General features: G+C 37.5%; 1 protein-coding gene across 3 annotated transcripts in view; it reads right to left on the bottom strand.

Annotated features, from left to right (window-relative positions):
* LOC133630644 (small conductance calcium-activated potassium channel protein 2-like) overlaps nt 1-21686 on the bottom strand; it is a 164359-nt gene that overhangs the window by 14565 nt on the left and 128108 nt on the right. For 2 of the 3 annotated variants that reach the window (XM_062022252.1, XM_062022251.1), the window contains exon 7: nt 11099-11168. In XM_062022252.1, the coding sequence (XP_061878236.1) occupies nt 11099-11168 (70 nt within the window). The remainder of the gene's footprint in view (nt 1-11098; nt 11169-21686) is intronic. The other variant, XM_062022249.1, reaches the window with a different exon arrangement.

Here is a 21686-nt window from a genome sequence, read left to right as displayed (position 1 = left end):
AGCCATGTCTTAAAGCACCTCTTCCTGAGGGCGTTTCAGTGTTATAACTTCACCTTTATCCTTACTTTTCAGGCCAAAATGTGTCCATTCTCCCTTTTCTGTCTACACACTGTGTCTGCTTGTAAGTACTCCGTGATTGTGCGCTGCCGGACATGCTCTTATGCTCGTAAAACCAGCAATGTCAAGACGTGACGACGACGGGGAACCGGTACTTTTCAGAGGCGACCGCTACTTTTTGGAGGCGATATAGTACCGAATATGATTAAATAGTATCGCGGTGCTATACTAATACCGGTATATCATACAACCCTAATACACGCACATATATAACATATATATGTATATATCGTAAATTCCGCATTATAAGATGATCCTTTTTCTTACACTTTGAACCCTGCGGCGATTAAAACGGCGCGGCTAATTTATGGATTTTTCTCCGTCAACAGCCACAATAAAAATAGTTTGAAAAAACACAAGCAAATACACCTAGAAAGTGTTTTATTGTTTGTGCTAAGGCGCCATCTCATGGATGAGTTCACTCACTGCAGGCGTCCTTCCATTTACGGGTAGTGCATTTTTTTTTTCTCAACCGGAGTACCGTGTTCGTCTTCTAGAGGTGCATAGCGTAATATTTTGACTCGGGGGGCCACTAGAGAGAAAAAATGTGTCTGGTGGGGCCAATGTGTATGTGTGTATAAATGATATATACACATTTAGCTGTAAAAATCTGCTGTACAGTATGAGTGTTTGGGTCCCTTTTTTTTCAGGAACACTAAAACCAAAAGTCACAATGTCCGATAGAGTTCTAAAAACGTTATGACAGACCACCTCAAAAAAAAGAAATGTAATTTTACAGTTTTTTACTGGACGGGACACCCAAAATGTACATGAAAATAAAGAAATTGAGATTTACAATATTAACTATGAACAATAAAACACTGAATATTAACAACTACGGATGTCCGATAATATCGGACTGCCGATATTATCGGCCGATAAATGCTTTAAAATGTAATATCAGAAATGATCGGTTTCAAATTATTGGTATCGGTTTCAAAAAGTAAAATGTATGACTTTTTAAAACGCCGCTGTGTACACGGACATAGGGAGAAGTACAGAGCGTCAATAAACCTTAAAGGCACTGCCTTAGCGTGCCGGCCCAATCACATAATATCTACGGCTTTTCACACACACAAGTGAATGCAAGGCATACTTGGTCAACAGCCATACAGGTAGGGATGATACTCGAAACCGGTTTTCCCGGTTGTTCGATAAGAAAAGAACCGAGTCCTCGGACTCGAATCCCTTTTTGAGAACCGGTACCCGTTATCGAGACCACTATAGTAAAGAAAAAGAGTTGGTTCTTTATTCGAATCCCTCGGAACGAATCCCATCCCAACCAGAAATGCCCCTTGAGACATCACAAGAATTTACGTCACGTAGCTCAGTCATTAGGCGCAGATAGGGAAAGCAGGAAAAACAATGGAATAATAAAGTTCAAAACAAAAGGTATAATCCAATGAATAACTTTACTGAGAGATTTGAGCAGGGTACAAACACATGACCAACACTTTTACGACCAACCGGAAACATAGCAACCAGGCTAGCAACGCACCTCCTTTACGGCAGCTGTCGCAACGTTCTTAAAGCAACCGCAGCACATACATATATATACAACATATATGACATCTCCCTTTTTTAACTTTAGTTTTTCTTTCCTTGTAAACAAAACAAAATCACACTGTATATGTGTTGTCTGTCTAATTATAAATAATGCAGACGAGGCGTGTTGGCTGAGTTCTTGACGTTTACTTTCACGGGTGACGACATGCAACAACACTTTTCGGGGCTACCGCGCATGCTCGTCACTCCCGTTGCATGCTGGGTAGTGTAGTTGTTATTTTCCCTAGCTCATAACATCACATCTTTACCCCTATAAAGAAAGATTTTAACTCAATAAAGTGTATTTCTTTTTTTAGCTTTAACTTTTCATTTTTTAGCATTGTAACCACATTTGCAAACAACTTTTCTCTTCATAGAATTTTCTTTCAATAAAGAAATAAAGTGCAAAAATGTCAACGCATCATAACAAACAGTTATGTCAAATAGCAGCAGAAGTGCACTTTTTGGAGAGCTGTATTATTTTCAGTTTTGTGCCCAAGGGACTGATTTTATTTAACACTATAGTATTATTTATACACCTATAGTGATCACAGAGACAGGTTGTTTTTGTGTTACTGTATATATTTGTTTTTCTGAAAAATCCCACTTAATATACTTTGGGTAACAACAGTCAATATTTTTTTATTTTTTTTATTTTTTTAGGGGGGTAACAGTCAATATTTATTTATTTATTAGATTTTATTTTTTTCTTATATAATAAAAGTAAGCTTTTGTTAAACCAAATATTGTGTGTTTTTTTCCATATACAACAACCTATCTGGACTCGATAAGAGAATCGATGAGGAATCGGTTCGATAAGAGGATTCGATAATAGGATTCGATAATAGGCTCGAACTCGATAATTTCTTATCAAACATCATCCCTACATACAGGTCACACTGAGGGTGGCCGTATAAACAACTTTAACACTGTTACAAATATGCGCCACACTGTGAACCCACACCAAACAAGAATGACAAACTCATTTCGGGAGAACATCCGCACGGTAACACAACATAAACACAACAGAACAAATAAACCAGAATCCCTTGCAGCACTAACTCTTCCGGGACGCTACAATATACACCCCCCGCTCCCTCCCCACCGCAACCCCGCCCACCTCAACCTCCTCATGCTCTCTCAGCGACCTCGAGTGGTCCGGCTGCGCAAGCAGCTCTCTCAGAGGACTCAGAGGCTGCTGAGATTCTGGCGCCACTCACGGCCACCTTCTCGGCGGCCACGAATGTGGCCTTACCGTGGTCGCCCGCCTCGCCCGCCTCGCCAGCGGCGGCGGCGTTCCATTCGCCACCTGACCCTTCCCCGGTGGATTCGGGGACACGTGGCCTGGCGACCCACCACCAAGTCACCCCCCCGCCCGCACTTGACTCGTGAACTATTGCCTTTTTTTTGGGGGGGTTCCAGTTGTTTTTTTTGTTTTCAAGGGACATCTGGAATCTGTTCTTTTAGGGGGGGGTACTGTTAGGATCCGCTGCTCGGATCACAATTTGTTTACACTTTAGCGTCACGTGTTTGTTTCTGTTGCCATGACTGCAGATTTTACTCACCTGCCTCTGATCAGCGTTCGGGACGCGCACCTGTTGCCCGAGCACTGATCAGAGGGCTATTTAGTCTTTGCCCGGGCCTCACTCGGCCTGGCTTCCTAGTTTGCTTTCATGCAACAAGTTACGACCACTTTGTTTCCTGCTAGCTCTCATGCTACATTATTTTGCTTGCTAGCTCCCACGCTAGTCGTTTTTGTTTCTACCTTAAGTGCTATGAGCACGGTTTTGTTTGTTCAAATATTATTTATTTCTTAAATAAATCATTCTTACCTGCAAGCTGTGTCCGAAGCCCGTCTGCATTCCTGGGAGAACAACACCCGCATCACCATGCGACCAGGTCGTCACATTAACGCCGCTTTGCATGCCGCTTTAAAGCGCCGGCAAAGCGCCGTTGGTGTGAACCTAGCACAGGGGTCGGCAACCCGCGGCTCGAGAGCCGCATGCGGCTCTTTAGCGCCGCCCTAGTGGCTCTCTGGAGATTTTTCAAAAATGTATGAAGAATGGAAAAAGATGAGGGGGAAAAAAAATCTATTTTTTTGTTTTAGTATGGTTTCTGTAGGAGGACAAACATGACACAAACCTCCCTAATTGTTATAAATCACACTGTTTATATTAAACATGCTTCACTGATTCGAGTATTTGGCGAGCGCCGTTTTGTCCTACTAATTTTGGCGGTCCTTGAACTCACCGTATAGTTTGTTTACATGTATAACTTTCTCCGACTTTCTAGGACGTGTTTTATGCCACTTCTTTTTCTGTCCCATTTTGTCCACCACACTTTCAACGTTGTGCGTGAGTGCACAAAGGTGAGTTTTGTTGATGTTATTGACTTGTGTGGAGTGCTAATCAGACATATTTGGTCACTGCATGACTGCAAGCTAATCGATGCTAACATGCTATTTAGGCTAGCGATATATACATATTGCATCATTATGCCTCATTTGTAGCTATATTTGAGGTCATTTAGTTTCCTTTAAGTCCTCTTAATTAAATGTATATCTCATGACACATGTAATGTGGCTTTTAATTTTTTGCGGCTCCAGACAGATTTGTTTTTGTATTTTTGGTCCAATATGGCTCTTTCAACATTTTGGGTTGCCGACCCATGACCTAGCATTAGCTTCCCGTGCGATCGGCACGTTGTTCCTTCTGCTTGTTTTGTGTTTAATTTTGAAGATTAAATCATGTTCCTACCTGCACGCCTTGTCCGGAGTGGTCCGTCTGCATCCCGGGGGAACGAACCCCGCCGTGACAGAATGAAGCCAGAACAAGTGTGGCGAGAGAGGTGAATAAATAGCTCTCTGATTAGTGGTCGACAACAGGTGAGCGTGCCGACCACTAACCAGAGGCAGGTGAACCCAATTAATCCCCACGACTAAAACAAACCCAGAGGTGCACAAACAGGAACTAAGGGAGTCCAAAACTAACAGAAAATAACAAAACATGATCCGGGCCACGGATCATGACAATTATCACTTTTATGCAGAACTTTGTTGTAAAAATCTGCTTCCGTATCTGTTTCTGACACACGTGTTTGGGGCTGGCTGCTCTGAAAACAAACCCCGCCCTCTCTGCTTTGTTCCTGTTTGAGCTGCTGTGACGTCGATTACCGTAATAACTCCTATAACACCCAAAAGCGTCGATTTCAACCATTGACACACTTTCTATAGTTCAAAGCTTACGGTCATTTCAAAACAATATAATGGCGGCTACAGTTTTGATGTTAAAGGTCTAAAATAATTATGTAGAACATTTGGCGGGCCGGATCGAAAATCTTAATGGGCCGCATGTGGCCCGCGGGCCGAATTTTGCCCAGGTCTGGCGTAAGGATTCTTCATTCGTCACTCCAAGCAAGGTTTGTAAGTTTTACAATATAACTAAAACAATTCATACTTGCTAAAGCGTCCCATGTGTGATGTCTGTAAGAGTTTTTTCATGCATATTTGTACGTGCTATCGTAATGTAATGAAGGTAGCGTCGTTAGCATTAGCTAATATGCTAACACGTTTACGAGTGTCTGTGTTACTGTTATTAACTTACAATGGCATTCTTTTTGTATTGTTTCAGTTTCACAAATTCCTCAGTAAATCCACCAAAATGTCACCGTGGAGTTAGTGAGTCTGTTTAGCTGATTGGAGAGCTAGCTTGCGGAGCTCGTGGGTCCATGACGATGACTTCTGTTTTGTTGGATCAATCGTTTTACTGCCCTGTTACAGACACCGTTTGGAAACTAAGGTATGTAAATAAATCTTTACAGAATATTTATGTGTAAATAACTCATTTCACAACGTATATATGTGGCTTATAGTCCGGTGGGGCTAATATATGGCCAAAATATTTTTTTCTTTGAAGATTTAAGTGAGTGCGGCTTATATAATAGTGTGCTCTATAGTCCGGAAAATACAGTCACTTTTACTTACACGTGTATATAAAGAACCACCATGACATGTTATGGAGACCACAAGGAAGTGTTTTTAAAAGATACACTACCGTTCAAAAGTTTGGGGTCACCCAAACAATTTTGTGGAATAGCCTTCATTTCTAAGAACAAGAATAGACTGTGGAGTTTCAGATGAAAGTTCTCTTTTTCTGGCCATTTTGAGCGTTTAATTGACCCCACAAATGTGATGCTCCAGAAACTCAATCTGCTCAAAGGAAGGTCAGTTTTGTAGCTTCTGTAACGAGCTAAACTGTTTTCAGATGTGTGAACATGATTGCACAAGGGTTTTCTAATCATCAATTAGCCTTCTGAGCCAATGAGCAAACACATTGTACCATTAGAACACTGGAGTGATAGTTGCTGGAAATGGGCCTCTATACACCTATGTAGATATTGCACCAAAAACCAGACATTTGCAGCTAGAATAGTCATTTACCACATTAGCAATGTATAGAGAGTATTTCTTTAAAGTTAAGACTAATTTAAAGTTATCTTCATTAAAAAGTACAGTGCTTTTCCTTCAAAAATAAGGACATTTCAATGTGACCCCAAACTTTTGAATGGTAGTGTACATTGTGATAATTTGGAGAGGGCGGAGCATGGACAGCTTCATCTGCAATCTAAAGGGAACGCCTTCACACACTAACTGTTTGCAGACAGGAAGTAGGTAATTAGTACACGTTATAAAAGTGACTGTGGAGCAACATTTACACAAAAGCGTAGCCCATACGTATCATATGAACCAGAGGTCTTCAACAGGAGGGCCGTGACCCCTAGGGGTCCGCACAGGGACCTCAGCGGGGTCGTGAAAATTTTGGTTAATTAGACCTTTTTTTCCATTTAGATTTTATATTACACCTGCAATTTTTCCAAATTTTTAAAATTAATTTAACATTGGTTTTGGCCACCCTATTCACTGTGCTTTACAGGTTTGAAATAAACTAAATATATTGATAAATAATAATACTGTGTTATTATAATAATCTTAGCATTTAAGATAGCAGGCAATTAAAGCTCAAGTTGCAAGCATATACATGTATACATATATATATATATATATATATATATATATATATATATATATATATATATATATATATATATATATATATATATATATATATATATATATATATATATATATATATATATATGTATATATACATATATATATATGTATATGTATATATATATATATATATATATATATGTATATATATATATATATATATATATATATATATATATATATATATATATATATATATATATATATATATATATATATGTATGTGCCTGTATCTGTGTATACGTGAGTATGTTTGTGCCAAAAAATTGTTTACACGTGAGATAAAGATTATTAATAATATATTAAAGTAAGACCAGTATATTCATCATTGTATAATAATGACAAAAAACTAGGTCGTCATTTAAGAATAAGGGGAGTAAATACGTTTCACTACTTTCCACTTCCTATTGGATATGAAAAACCTCATCATTATGTGTTGTTTTCACTAGTTATGTGTTTTCATTTGAAGTATTTGTTTCTATATCTGTTAAATATTATATATATTTTTATAGTTTTTGTGTTTTGTTCTTGTGTATAACACATTTTTTTCCCGATTACTACGACACTCAAAGTTCGATATAAGCCTGTAGTTGATTTTTATTATGCAAATGTTATATTTTTATCAACATGTGATAGCAGAGACCCTGCCATTCAAAACTAGGCTGCTCCATTACTCATGATTAATGTAACTATAGCTGAAAAAATAGTACAATAGCAATATGATAGACTATTCATCCCTGAACACCATGGAGTTCATGTAGGCTTTACGATGCAGTTACATTATTATATCAACTATCAGAGACAGAAACTCTTCATTTAACATAATGTCCTTTTTTGCTGCTTCAACACAGCTCAATCAACACGGAAAAAGGTAAAGTGAAATAACAGACAGACAGGGCTTTGCTGTCCGTAACACACACACACACACACACACGCCGCAAAATGAGCTAACGTTACGCTAAAAGCGAATTAGCCTTCACCTCAAGCCAGGACCGCGAGCGAGCTGAGCTGCAGTTTATGTTTCTAGAAGGTCAACGGGCTCATAGTGATGTTACTAGTAGTTGACTGGGAGGTGTTTATTATTATTTGGGGAGAGTCCGCAGCCTGATGATTACCTGCTAAACGCTAAGCACTGATTACATGCGCTCTGAATACGCACTGCTGATTGGCTGTTACCGCTCTGTATGTAACCAATCAGATGGTTGTGTGGGTGGGACAATGCTGGGTGCTGAGTAGAGCAGTGTTTTTCAACCTTTTTTGAGCCAAGGCACATTTTAAGTGTTGAAAAAACCGGAGGCACACGACCAGCAGAAATCATTAAAAAACAAAACTCAGTTGACAGTAAAAAGTCGTTGTTGCAATTGTTGGATATGAATTTAAAGCATAACCAACCATGTATCACTATAGCTCTTGTCTCAAAGTAGGTGTACTGTAACGACATGACTTATTTAGAGTTTTTTTGCTGTTTTCCTGTCTGTTGTGTTTTAGTTCTTGTCTTGCGCTCCTATTTTAGTGGCTTTTTCTCTCTTTTTTTTGTATTTTCCTATAGCAGTTTCATGTCTTCTTTAAAGCGATATTTCCCACATCTACTTTGTTTTAGCAATCAAGAATATTTCAGTTGTTTGTATCCGTCTTTGTGGGGACATTGTTGATTGTCATGTCATGTTCGGATGTACACTCTCTTTGCTCCACAGTAAGTCTTTGCTGTCGTCCAGCATTCTGTTTTTGTTTACTTCGTAGCCAGTTCAGTGCATAGCCTTCCCTACGCTTTAATGCCTTTTCTTAGGGGCACTCACCTTTTGTTTATTTTTGGTTTAAGAATTAGACACCTACAAAGCAATTAGCTACTGGCTGCCACCTACTGATATGGAAGAGTATTACACGGTTACTCTGCCGATCTCTAGACAGCACCGACACTCAACAACAACACATCATTTGCAGACTATAATTACTGGTTTGCAAAAAATATTTTTAACCCAAATAGGTGAAATTAGATCATCTCCCACGGCACACCAGACTGTATCTCAGTGGTTGAAAAACACTGGTGTGCCGCGGCACAGTGGTTGAAAAACACTGGTGTAGAGGACTGACAGAGACAGGCAGAAGGAAGCTTAGCTTAATATGTTCGTGTGGAAACTCGTTCGGTACACCTCCGAACCGAACCGAACCCCCCCGTACCGAAACGGTTCAATACAAATACACGTACCGTTACACCCATACTTGCCAACCCTCCCGTTTTTAGCGGGAGACTCCCGGTATTCAGCGCCTCTCCCGATAACCTCCCGGCAGAAATTTTCTCCCGACAAACTCCCGGTATTCAGCCGGAGCTGGAGGCCACGCCCCCTCCAGCTCAATGCGGACCTGAGTGGGGACAGCCTGTTCTCACGTCCGCTTTCCCACAATATAAACAGGTTGCCTGCCCAATGACGTCATAACATCCACGGCTTTTAGAGAGTAGAGTGCACAACTGCGCACAAAACAAGGAGACGAAGCAGAAGAACGAGGAAGTTACAGACATGGCGACGCCGTCGACGAGCAAGATGAAGAAATACGCTTGCAAGTTCCAAAACGAATGGAAACAAGAATTTCAGTTCATCCAGGACAGTTCGAAGGGGAAGGGGTATGTAATTATGTTGCCTGTACATTTAGTAGAACAGACTTCTCCATTGAACACGGTGGCCGAGTCATGAACGGAGGAGAAGTTAAACAGGACAATACTGCCATCTACTGGATAGCCCCCAGAACACTGAAATTCAAGTATTTATTTTATTTATATGTATAATAAAATAAATATATATATATATAGCTAGAATTCACTGAAAGTCAAGTATTTCATATATATATATATATATATATATATATATATATATATATATATATATATATATATATATATATATATATATATATATATATATATATATATATATATATATATATATATATATATATTAGGGCTGTGAATCTTTGGGTGTCCCACGATTTGATTCAAAATCGATTCTTGGGGTCACGATTCGATTCAGAATCGATTTTTTTTTTCAATTCAACACGATTCTCGATTCAAAAACTTTCTTTTTTTATTTTTTATTTTATTTTTTTTATTTTTTTTATGAAAACAATACACAACAATACCATAATAATGCAATACAATTTCAAAACAAAACCTGACCCAGCAACATTCAGAATAGCAATAAACAGAGCAATTGAGAGCAATTGAGGACACACAAACATGACACGGAACAATCTAAAAGTAGTGAGACAAAAATGAATATTATCAACAACAGTATCAATATTAGTAACAATTTCAACATAGCAGTGATTAAAAATCCCTCATTGATATTATCATTGAGGGACAGCACCGACATTAATAAAAAAAAAATTACAAAAAATGAACAATAGTGTCACAGTGACTTACACTTGCATCGCATCTCACAAACTAAATGTCTAATGATAATGTCAATGAGGGATTTTTAATCACTGCTTTGTTGAAATTGTAACTAATATTGATACTGTTGTTGATAGTATTCATTTTTGTTTCACTACTTTTGGTTTGTTCTGTGTCGTGTTTGTGTCTCCTCTCAATTACTCTGTTTATTGCAGTTCTGAGTGTTGCTGGGTCGGGTTTGGTTTTGGAATTGGATTGCATTGTTATGGTATTGCTGTGTATTGTTTTGTTGGATTGATTAATTTAAAAAAAATAAAAAATATATATATATTTTTTTATAAATAATAAAAAATTTAAAAAATAGATTTTTTAAAAATGAGAATCGATTCTGAATCGCACAACGTGAAAAACGCGATTCGAATTTGAATCGATTTTTTCCCACACCCCTAATATATATATATATATATATATATATATATATATATATATATATATATATATATATATATATATATATATATATATATATATATATATATATATATATATATATATATATATATATATATATGAAATACTTGAGTTGGTGAATTCTAGCTGTAAATATACTCCCCTATTAACCACGCCATTAACCACGCCCCCCACCCCTCACCCCCACCTCCCGGTATTGGAGGTCTCAAGGTTGGCAAGTATGGTTACACCCCTAACATTCTCAGAATGTGCTGGTTCTATTTTTAAACAAAAATAAATAAATCCGAAGTTGTCGTTATTGTGCCGTGATTTTACCAGTCCGACCCTATTGTCGACAAATATAAATGTCAGCGACACGTTTTGTCGTCGACATTTGCCGACTTATCGCTGCGGCCCTATTATTGTTCATTATGGTGGTCCTTGCCAACTCCTGCCCGAGGTGGCACTTGGTGAACAGTCAGTTTGGACCCCTGAAAACGCACAACAACAACAACAAAAAAACAACTCACCTTTGCCAGGTCCACCAAGGTGTTGGCCTGATCATTGAGCTTCCTCTGCTCCATCTTGACGCTGCGCAGTCTAAGTGGAAGTATGGAGTCAAGGGGACAGAGGCGGGACAGAGGAAACACACACAAAGGAGGCAAGGTGGGGGGGGAGGACGGCAAAAAGAGTGGAAGGGCCAATAGAGAGGAAGAGAGGAGGAACACATTTGGTTATCAGCGATGTTCTCTCAATGGCAACACTGGGTTTTCAAAGTAAAAGATGCCAGTGCGCATGCATCATAGACAGCGGCTTGGAACTTCATATACATACATATATACTAAATAGATATATGTATACAGATTCAAGCATTTCCTGGTCTTTGTCAAGTCAACCAAAGCATGCAAAATGAGGGAAGCATATTACATTTGTGTCCAGTTGTTAGCCCGCTCATGTTGACTTTTTTTTTACATTATTTTGTTCTAAAGCAAAATCGTCAATATAACTCTCTATATCAGGGGTCATCAACGCGGTGCCCGCGGGCACCAGGTCGCCCGTAAGGACCAGATGAGTAGCCCGCTGGCCTGTTCTAAAAATAGCTCAAATAGCAGCACTTACCACTGAGCTGCCTCTATTTTTTTAAATTGTATTTATTTACTAGCAAGCTGGTCTCGCTTTGACTGACATTTTTAATTCTAAGAGAGACAAAACTCAAATAGAATTTGAAAATCCAAGGAAATATTTTAAAGACTTGGTCTTCACTTGTTTAAATAAATTCATTATTTTTTTTACTTTGCTTCTTATAACTTTCAGAAAGACAATTTTAGAGAATTCAACCTTAAAAATTATTTTAGGATTTTCAAACACATATACCTTTTTACCTTTTAAATCCCTTCCTCTTCTTTCCTGACAATTTAAATCAATGTTCAAGTAAATTTATTTTTTCTGTTGTAAAGAATAATAAATAAATTTTAATTTAATTCTTCATTTTAGCTTCTGTTTTTTCGACAAAGAATATTTGTGAAATATTTCTTCAAACTTATTATTATTCAAATTCAAAAAAATGATTCTGGCAAATCTAGAAAATCCGTAGAATCCAATTTAAATATTATTTCAAAGTCTTTGGAATTTCTTTTAAAAATTTTGTTCTGGAAAATTTAGACGAAATAATGATTTGTCTTTGTTAGAAATATAGCTTGGTCCAATTTGTTATATATTCTAACAAAGTGCAGATTGGATTTTAACCTATTTAGAACACGTCATCAAAATTCTAAAATTAATCTTAATCAGGAAAAATTACTAATGATGTTCCATAAATTTTTTTTTTTTTTTTTTCAAAAAAATTCCAATTAGCTAGTTTTTCTCTTCTTTTTTTCGGTTGAATTTTGAATTTTAAAGAGTCGAAATTGAAGATAAACTATGTTTCAAAATGTAACTGTCATTTTTTTCGTGTTTTCTCCTCTTTTAAGCCATTCAATTAAGTGTAAATATCATTAATTATTAATAATATCATAGAGTTAATGGTAAATTGAGCAAATTGGCTATTTCTGGCAATTTATTTAAGTGTGTATCAAACTGGTAGCCCTTCGCATTAATCAGTACCCAAGAAGTAGCTCTTGGTTTCAAAAAGGTTGGTGACCCCTGCTCTATATCATCCTTTTAACTCATGTCAAAATAATGCCATCTTGAAATGGAAACTTTTTCAAAACGTCACTGTTTTGGGGCCGAAAACGTGCCATGCAATATGCTTCCGTTCTGGAGAACCTTTTGAAATCAGTTTGAAGTCACTGGAGAACATTCTCGCCGGCTATATCGCCCAAAAAAAAAGAAAACACGGCATGCTCGTCGTCACTGCGACACGCGGTCCAGTGCCAGGAATCCAAATAAACATTTGTTTTCTGCAAGCGTGCAGTGATTGTGAGTGATTTGTACACAATGAAATGTGGGGTTTTTTTGTTTTGTTTTCTCAGTGATTTAGTGCCTTTGTATAGGATGTGTCATGGTGGACTGGAGATGTGATGTTGTGGCGACTGTACTTTGTTTTGGGGAAAACACAATCGCATTGTTTTGTGGTGTGGAGGCATCGACTCCAAGGGAGGAATTACTGTCCTCTTAGGCCAGGGGTGTCCAAACATTTTGACTTGGGGGCCGCATTGGGCTAAAAAAATGTGGTTGAGGGCCGAAAGCCGACTGCATGTAAAGTAACAACTATCTATATACAGTATACAGTGTTTTTCCATAAACTGCCAAGATACCTGTGGTGGTGGGGGCGTGTCTATGGGCGTGGTCACCATGACATCATCGAACAATTTGCATAATTTACTACAATGATATGATTTTCTCTAAAAAGGCTAAAAAAATTTATACTTACTAATTAATAATAACAATTTTGTTTTAAACGTCCATCCATCCATCCATCCATTTTACAATATAATTAAAACACTTTATGTACATATTTATATACAGATTTGAACAATAAGTTATTCACTGAAATATATTTATTAATTGTGGTTCTTACGAAAAATATATCTTATAAAATATAAAAGCTAAAATGTCTCTTAAAGCTCTGCCCCTTTAATTAGTGCATACTAAATAATTTAACTTTAGCCTACTACTACAACCATATTATTTACCAGCAACATAAAGTGCATCTACATCAACTATATGATTTGCCTGAGAAGCTGGACAGGACAAAAAAAAAAATGAAAAAAATGAAAAAAATAAAACATTTATTTTATTTTATTTTATTTTATTTGTGGCGGACGTAATTCTTTCGTGGCGGGCCACCACAAATAAACGAATGTGTGGGAAACACTGGTATATATATATATATATACATATATATATATATATATATATACATATATATATATATATATATATATATATATATATATATATATATATATATATATACATATATATATATATATATATATATATATATATATATATATATATATATATATATATATATAACTGGAGAACATTTGGGTATATATATATATATATATATATATATATATATATATATATATATATATATATATATATATATATATATATATATATATATATATATATATAACTGGAGAACATTTGGGTATATATATATATATATATATATATATACACATATATATATATGTATATATATATATATATATATATATATACCCAAATGTTCTCCAGTTATATATATATATATATATATATATACACACATATATATATATATGTATATATATATATATATATATATATATATATATATATATATATATATATATATATATATATATATATATATATATATATATATATATATATATATATATATATACATACACACACATATATATATATATATATATATATATATATATATATATATATATATATATATATATATATATATATATATATATATATATACATACACACACACACACACAATATATTAATATGATTGGATATTAAGAGTATGCAAAAGTTTGACTTCTACCTTGTTTACTTCCGTGACCTTAAAGTTTTGTAATCAATCAGAATTATCAAGCAACTAAAATGCACCAAACATGGATAAGTTTGGAGAGTGTTAAGCATTTTCCCATCATGCTTTGTAATGGATTTAAATGGGTGTAATTTAATTTTTAATTTTTTTTATGGTGATTGGATGTTTTTTTTATAATATCCACTAAGTTCAGTGACCATGTCTGTTTACATTTTGTGTTGGTTGGATTTTTGTGATTTTTTTTTTGCACCATGACTAGAGAAGGTTGTTTGCATTTGGTCATATAAATAGATGCTGCACATTTTATACATAAAAAGTCTTTGACCATGGAAAGCGCACGTTGTCCCCTAGAACAGTGGTCCCTAAACACTGATTGGTACCAGAAAAAAAAAAAAAGATTTTATTTTATTTTTTTAAATTAAATCAACATAGAAAAACACATTTTATACATTATATATCAATGTAGATCAATACAGTCTGCAGGGATACAGCCCGTAAGCACACATGATTGTATTTCTTTATGAAAAAATAAATAAATAAATAAAAAATTACATTTTGTCCCCCCCTCCCCGGTCCGTGGGACAAATTTTCAAGCGTTGACCGGTCCGCAGCTACAAAAAGGTTGGGGACCACTGCCCTAGAATATGTCAAACTAGCAGCATTCAATATGATATAAGATTTTTATTAAACTCATGACGTCTCGCGGGCCAATTTGAAGACCCGTTTGGCCCGCGGGCTGTACTTTGGACACCCCTGTCTTAGGCAAATTATGAGACCAGGTGGCAATCAAGGGCTTTTAAAGTAGCAGTAGAGTGTTAAAAACAAGTTGCTTCTTGTCAGAATAATTGTATCTAAGTTATCACAAAACTTTGTGTTGCCATGAGTTCCCGGCGAGAGGACGAAAGCTGTCTTTGATCCTACCAAGCAAAAGGCTTGTAAAACTCCACTGTGTAGGATGGGAAGCGACGTGAAGGTGTCGGTTTCTTTGATGTATTGTAATCCACCGGGAGATTTTGTTTTACCCGAGATCTACAAAGCGGAGAGGAAGCAGGGCCTGACCCCCCTCCAGGCACCTTTTCTTTGAACTGTTTTGTGACCAAAGGCAGCGGCTGTTTACGACCCCCTTCCTTTAGAAACAGCTGTCGCCATGTAATCAGGGAAAGTTCAAATACATCTTTCGTCAGAGCGTGGTGGGAGACTGTGCAAGAGTACAGGCCAGTAGTTTCTCCTCAATTGAGCTAAATTGAATTCTGGCTCTGTTTAATTCCTTTCTTCTTTGTCTGTTTAATAGATGTCATCAGTGTTTGAACCTGACATCTTCTATATCTTCTATATCTATATACTGTATATCTGATTTATGACACCTAAAGACTTACAAAGTGCGCGAATAAATAGATATGATAAAAATAGTATCAATCTCACGGAGATTCCCGAGACATTTTGAGAAAATCGTGATAGCGTGACGTAGAGGAGGAACCACAGATCCCTTCGCCATCAACAACAATGCTAATCAAGCAGACTTTATGAGAGCCAACAGCTACTTTGGGAAAAATTATGATCCAGAACCTTATATTTTTGAACCCGAGCACAAAGAGGATGAGTTTTAGAAGCCGAGTGATGGATGTAGCTTTATTGTGACACCATAGCAATAGCATCATTGCTAGGTGCTGTCACGGCTGGTTACACCAGGCCGTGCCCTTTTGTTGGGGTTTTCTGTGTTTGTGTTTATTTCCTGTCAGCGCTCTTATTTTGGTTTTGTTTCCTGCTTGTCTCCCTGAGCGCTGTTTCCCTGCTGCTGATTGGCAGTCGGGCCACAACTGGTGCCAATCAGCTGACTGCTATTTATGCCTGCCCCGCCCTCCAGTCAGGGCTTGAGGATTGTTAGCTGGTAGCTGTTTGCTGTCTCCAGTTCTCCTTGTATCCTGTTGCCTGTTTTCTGTTTCCTGTCTCCCGTGTTCCTGTTATTCTGGTTCCTGGTTCCTCATTCCTGTTTTCCTGCATTTCCTTTGGACATTAAAGTCATGTTTTCCTGCATAACGCCTGCCATCTCTGCATCTTGGGGTTCGCCACCGTCAATTCCCGACAGGTGCTAAACATACAAACTAACCACAACAAACTACAATAAAACAAACACTTAGTGTAATATTTCCACTCTCACTGGGATGCCGACCGACGGGACGCTCACATATTTCCGTTTAGATGAAGATTCAATCACGATCCTCGGGGTTAAGAAAAAGTTGTCGCAACTAGCGTGTTTTTAGCAATCTCGGGGGATGTGAAAGTGGACTAGACTGTTGGTCCACGGCCACGTTTGTCTACCAGCAGGTAAGAGATGCATGAATTATAATCTAGGATTTACTTTTCGCAAGTTTGAGACCAAGCAGAAGCAGCCGCCGGCTCAGTGTGTCAACAATAGCAGCGTAAGCTAGCATTAGCTCACTGCTATCAATGCGCCACTAAAATAGTCCGTCTGCGTTAGCGCTTGTAATAACAATATCACTCATATTTGGCTAATTTTGAGGTCACGACATATAAATGGGAGTATTGTTGGCGCTTTCTGGATGTTTTTAGAGAATATAATGAGATTCACATTCACCTGATAAAAATCCATTTAAAGTAGCAGAGTGTAAAAACAAGTTGCTTCTATATTGAAACTATTATCATAAATATCTGATTTATGACACCTAAAGACTTACAAAGTTTGCAAGTTTGAGACCAATCCGAATCAGCCGTCGGCTCAGTGTGTCAACTATAGCGGCGTTAGCTAGCATTAATCGTCCGTCTGCGTTAGCGCTTGTAATAACAATATCACTCATAATTGGCAAATTTCTGGATGTTTTTAGAGAGTATAATGAGATTCACATTCACCCCGATAAAAATCGATAAAAATCCCATTTACCCGATAAAAATCAATTTAATCCATTTATATTGAATTTATATTTATATCATATATACAGGTATATGATTTATGACACCTAAAGACTTACAAAGTTTGCAAATAAATAGATATGATCAAAACAGTATCAATCTCACGGAGATTCCCGAGACATTTTGAGAGATAATGAGGAAGCCAGTCACGTGATCGCGTGACGTGGAGGAGGAACCACAGATCCCTTCCCCATCGACAACAATGCTAATCAGGCAGACTTTGTGAGCGCCAACAACGATTACTTATGATCCAGAACCTTATATTTTTGAGCCCGAGCACAAAGAGGATGACTTTTAGAAGTCGAGTGATGGATGTAGCTTTATTTTGACACTATAGCATTAGCACCATTGCTAGATGCTGAACATACAAACTAACCATAACAAAACAAACACTCACTGTAATATTTCCACTCTCGCTGGGATGCCGACCGACGGGAAGCTCGCATAATTCCGTTTAGATGAAGATTCAATCGCAATCCTCACAAAGGGTTAAAAAAAAGTTGTCGCCACTAGCGTCTTTTTGTGTATTTTTTGCCATCGTGACCAGCCTGTCGGTCCATGGCCACATTTGTCTACCAGCAGGTGAGAGATGCATAAATTATAATCTAGAATTTACTTTTAGCAAGTTTGAGACCAAGCAGAAGCAGCCGCCGGCTCAGTGTGTCAACAATAGCAGCGTTAGCTAGCATAAATAGCCCGTCTGCGTTAGCGCTTGTAATAACAAAATCACTCATATTTGGCAAATTTCTGGATGTTTTTAGAGAGTATAATGAGATTCACATTCACCTGATAAAAATGGCTAAAAATCACATTCCCCCGATAAAAATCAATTTAATCCATTTATATTGAAGCTATTATCACATATATCTGATTTATGACACCTAAAGACTAACAAAGTTTGCAAATAAATAGATATGATCAAAACAGTATTGAACTCACGGAGATTCCCTAGACATTTTGAGAGAAAACGAGGAAGCCAGTCACGTGATCGCGTGACGTAGAGGAGGAACCACAGATCCCTTCACCATCGACAACAATGCTAATCAGGCAGATTTTGTGAGAGCCAACAACGATTACTTATGATCCAGAACCTTATATTTTTGAGCCCGAGCACAAAGAGGATGAGTTTTAGAAGCCGAGTGATGGATGTAGCTTTATTGTGACACTATAGCATTAGCATCATTGCTAGGTGCCTAACATAGAAACTAACCATTGCAAAACAAACACTTACTGTAATATTTCCACTCTCACTGGGATGCCGACCGACGGGACGCTCACATAATTCTGTTTGGATGAAGATTAAATCGCAATCCTCACAAGGGATCGTTGTCACGTGATCGCGTGACGTAGAGGAGGAACCACGGATCCCTTCCCCATCAACAACAACGCTAATCTAGCAGACATTGTGAGAGCCAACGACGAGGACTTTGGGAATAATTATGATCCAGGACCTTATATTTTTGAGCCCGAACCCAAAGAGGATGAGTTTTAAAGCCGAGTGATGGATGTAGCTTTATTGTGACACTAAAGCATTAGCATCATTGCTAGGTGCTAAACATACAAACTAACCACGACAAAACAAACACCTTAATTCGATTTAGATGAAGCTAGCCATATGAATCGCAATCCTCACAAAGGGTTAAAAAAAAGTATTTGTGTGTCTTTTTCGCCATCTCGACCAGCCTGTCGGTCCATGGCCACATTTTTCTACTAGCAGGTGAGAGATGCATGAATTATAATCTAGAATTTACTTTTCGCAAGTTTGAGATCAAGCAGAAGCAGCCAGTGTGTCAACTGAGCCGACACATTAGCTCACTGCTATCAATGCGCCGCTAAAATAGTCCGTCTGTGTTAGCGCTTGTAATAACAATATCACTCATATTTGGTTCATTTCCAGGTCACGACATGTAAATTGGAGTATTGTTGGCGCTTTCTGGATGTTTTTAGAGACTATAATGAAAGGACCCTCCACCTGTTGACTCAATTATTTACCATTTAGAATGCATAACTAAACTAAAAACATATGTGTTCTTGTCTTGCATAAGGATTGGGAACGATAAACAGCACATCTCTTCCACATTTCTGCATATTTCCAGTATGACTGACCTAATAATGTGGTCAAAATGTAGAAGTGTTACTACTGTGATGTCAATCTCCGAAAATAGCCGAAGGTATTCAGAGCGCATTATTCAAAATGGCTGACTGAATTGGTGGCATTTTGGGATGTTTAGACGGCATTTTCACATACTTTGCAGACTATAAACACAATTGGATGTGTTTAATGGATACAATGAAACACGTGTATAAAGTAAACTTGTTTTTCCACTCTACTGCAACTTTAAGTCACTTTTGGAGAGCAGGGTGTGACCATACTTGCCAACCTTGAGACCTCGGATTCCGGGAGGTGGGGGGTGGGGGGTGGGTTGTGGGTGTGGTTGGAAGCGGGTGCGTGGTTAAGAGGGGAGGAGTATATTTACAGCTAGAATTCACCAACTCGAGTATTTCATAAATATTTCATATATATATATATATGTATGAAATACTTGACTTTCAGTGAATTCTAGCTATATATATATATATATATATATATATATATATATATATATATATATATATATATATATATATATATATATATATATATATATATATATATATATATATTTTTTTTTTATTATTATACATATAAATAAAATAAATACTTGAATTTCAGTGTTCCGGTGGCTATCCAGTAGATGGCAGTATTGTCCTGTTTAAGAATGTCACAACATTGCTGTTTACGGCAGATGAACTGCTTTACGGTAGACGAAAACGTGACTGCTGTTGTTGTGTGTTGTTACCGCGCTGGGAGGACGTTAATGAAACTGCCTAACAATAAACCCACATAAGAAACCAAGGACTCGCCCTCGATCATTCTACAGTTATAACGTGATTGGGCAGGCACGCTGTTTATATCGTGGGAAAGCGGACGTGAAAACAGACTGTCGCCGCTGTCCCCACTCAGGCCACGCCCCCTCCAGCTCCATGCGGACCTGAGTGGGGACAGCGGCGACATATGCTGAATTCCGGGAGTTTACCGGGAGAAAATTTCTTCCGGGAGGTTATCGGGAGAGGCGCTGAATTCCGGGAGTCTCCCGGTAAAACCGGGAGAGTTGGCAAGTATGGGTGTGACTCACTCTGCTTTTACACAAGGGGGACAAAATATTGAGACACTGCACCCTGAAAAGGGGTCTATTTGGTATTTTATGCCTTTCCCAGGATATCCTCTCACCATAGGAAAGGAAAATAAATAATTTTGCCCTTCATCAGACTAATTAGGGATTTCCCGATCAACATTTTTGACCTCCGATCCTGATCTGATTTCAAGTCCCGATCCGATACTTTGACAACAGATTACAGAACTGCAACATATATATAAAGCTTGTCTTACTAAATGTAGGATTTGTTAGTATTGTTGAAAATCAGATGACGTATTAAATTTGTGGCATTAAATTTTACACACAATATTTTTAACAGAATGAAGCACAATAACTAAACAAAAAACTAAAAGTCATATTGGCTCCCATTTCTTACATCGTTGTAACAGTTTTTAGACTCATGCTTGCTTTTTCTCTGTGTGTGTTATTTTACTTCCTGTTCACACACATGTACCCGGTTGCCAATCAGTCGGCTATTTCAGATTCGGATCCTTGATCGACGTACACGTGTTGTTGTTTTTTACAGAAGAGGTTCCGTGTCTTGTGCATTTACTTTTGCACTCGCCTTCTTCTCTTTTTCTCCACTCCTTGTGAGTGCGCCTCCTGTTTATATGAAATACTATTATCTTACCCACCACCTGCCTCTCGTCTCTGCATCTTTGGGTTCATGCCACTAAGATGCGTTCCAGCTCCCGACACCCTTTAAATCATTTGGGTTTTGCCCGCAATGCCTTCCTGTATCCAGAGACGTACTCCCTTAAGTTGTAAACAATAACAAAAACTGCCGCACACTCAACAATTAAACCACGCCGGGGCCATTTTGATATTTTTAATTTTGAAAACCAATTCAATACATCTATTCTTTTTACCTTTTAGGGCTCTCCTTAAAACCTTAGTGGCCACATGCGTGGACAGCACCTTTTAGCTCTTATTTCCAAAATTGTGTACACTACTGAATTGGGGTCTTATGGCCACTTATGT

This window comes from Entelurus aequoreus, linkage group LG16 (assembly GCF_033978785.1).
Source record: "Entelurus aequoreus isolate RoL-2023_Sb linkage group LG16, RoL_Eaeq_v1.1, whole genome shotgun sequence".
Taxonomy (NCBI): domain Eukaryota; kingdom Metazoa; phylum Chordata; class Actinopteri; order Syngnathiformes; family Syngnathidae; genus Entelurus; species Entelurus aequoreus.
This window is presented reverse-complemented; position numbering and strand designations above follow the sequence as displayed.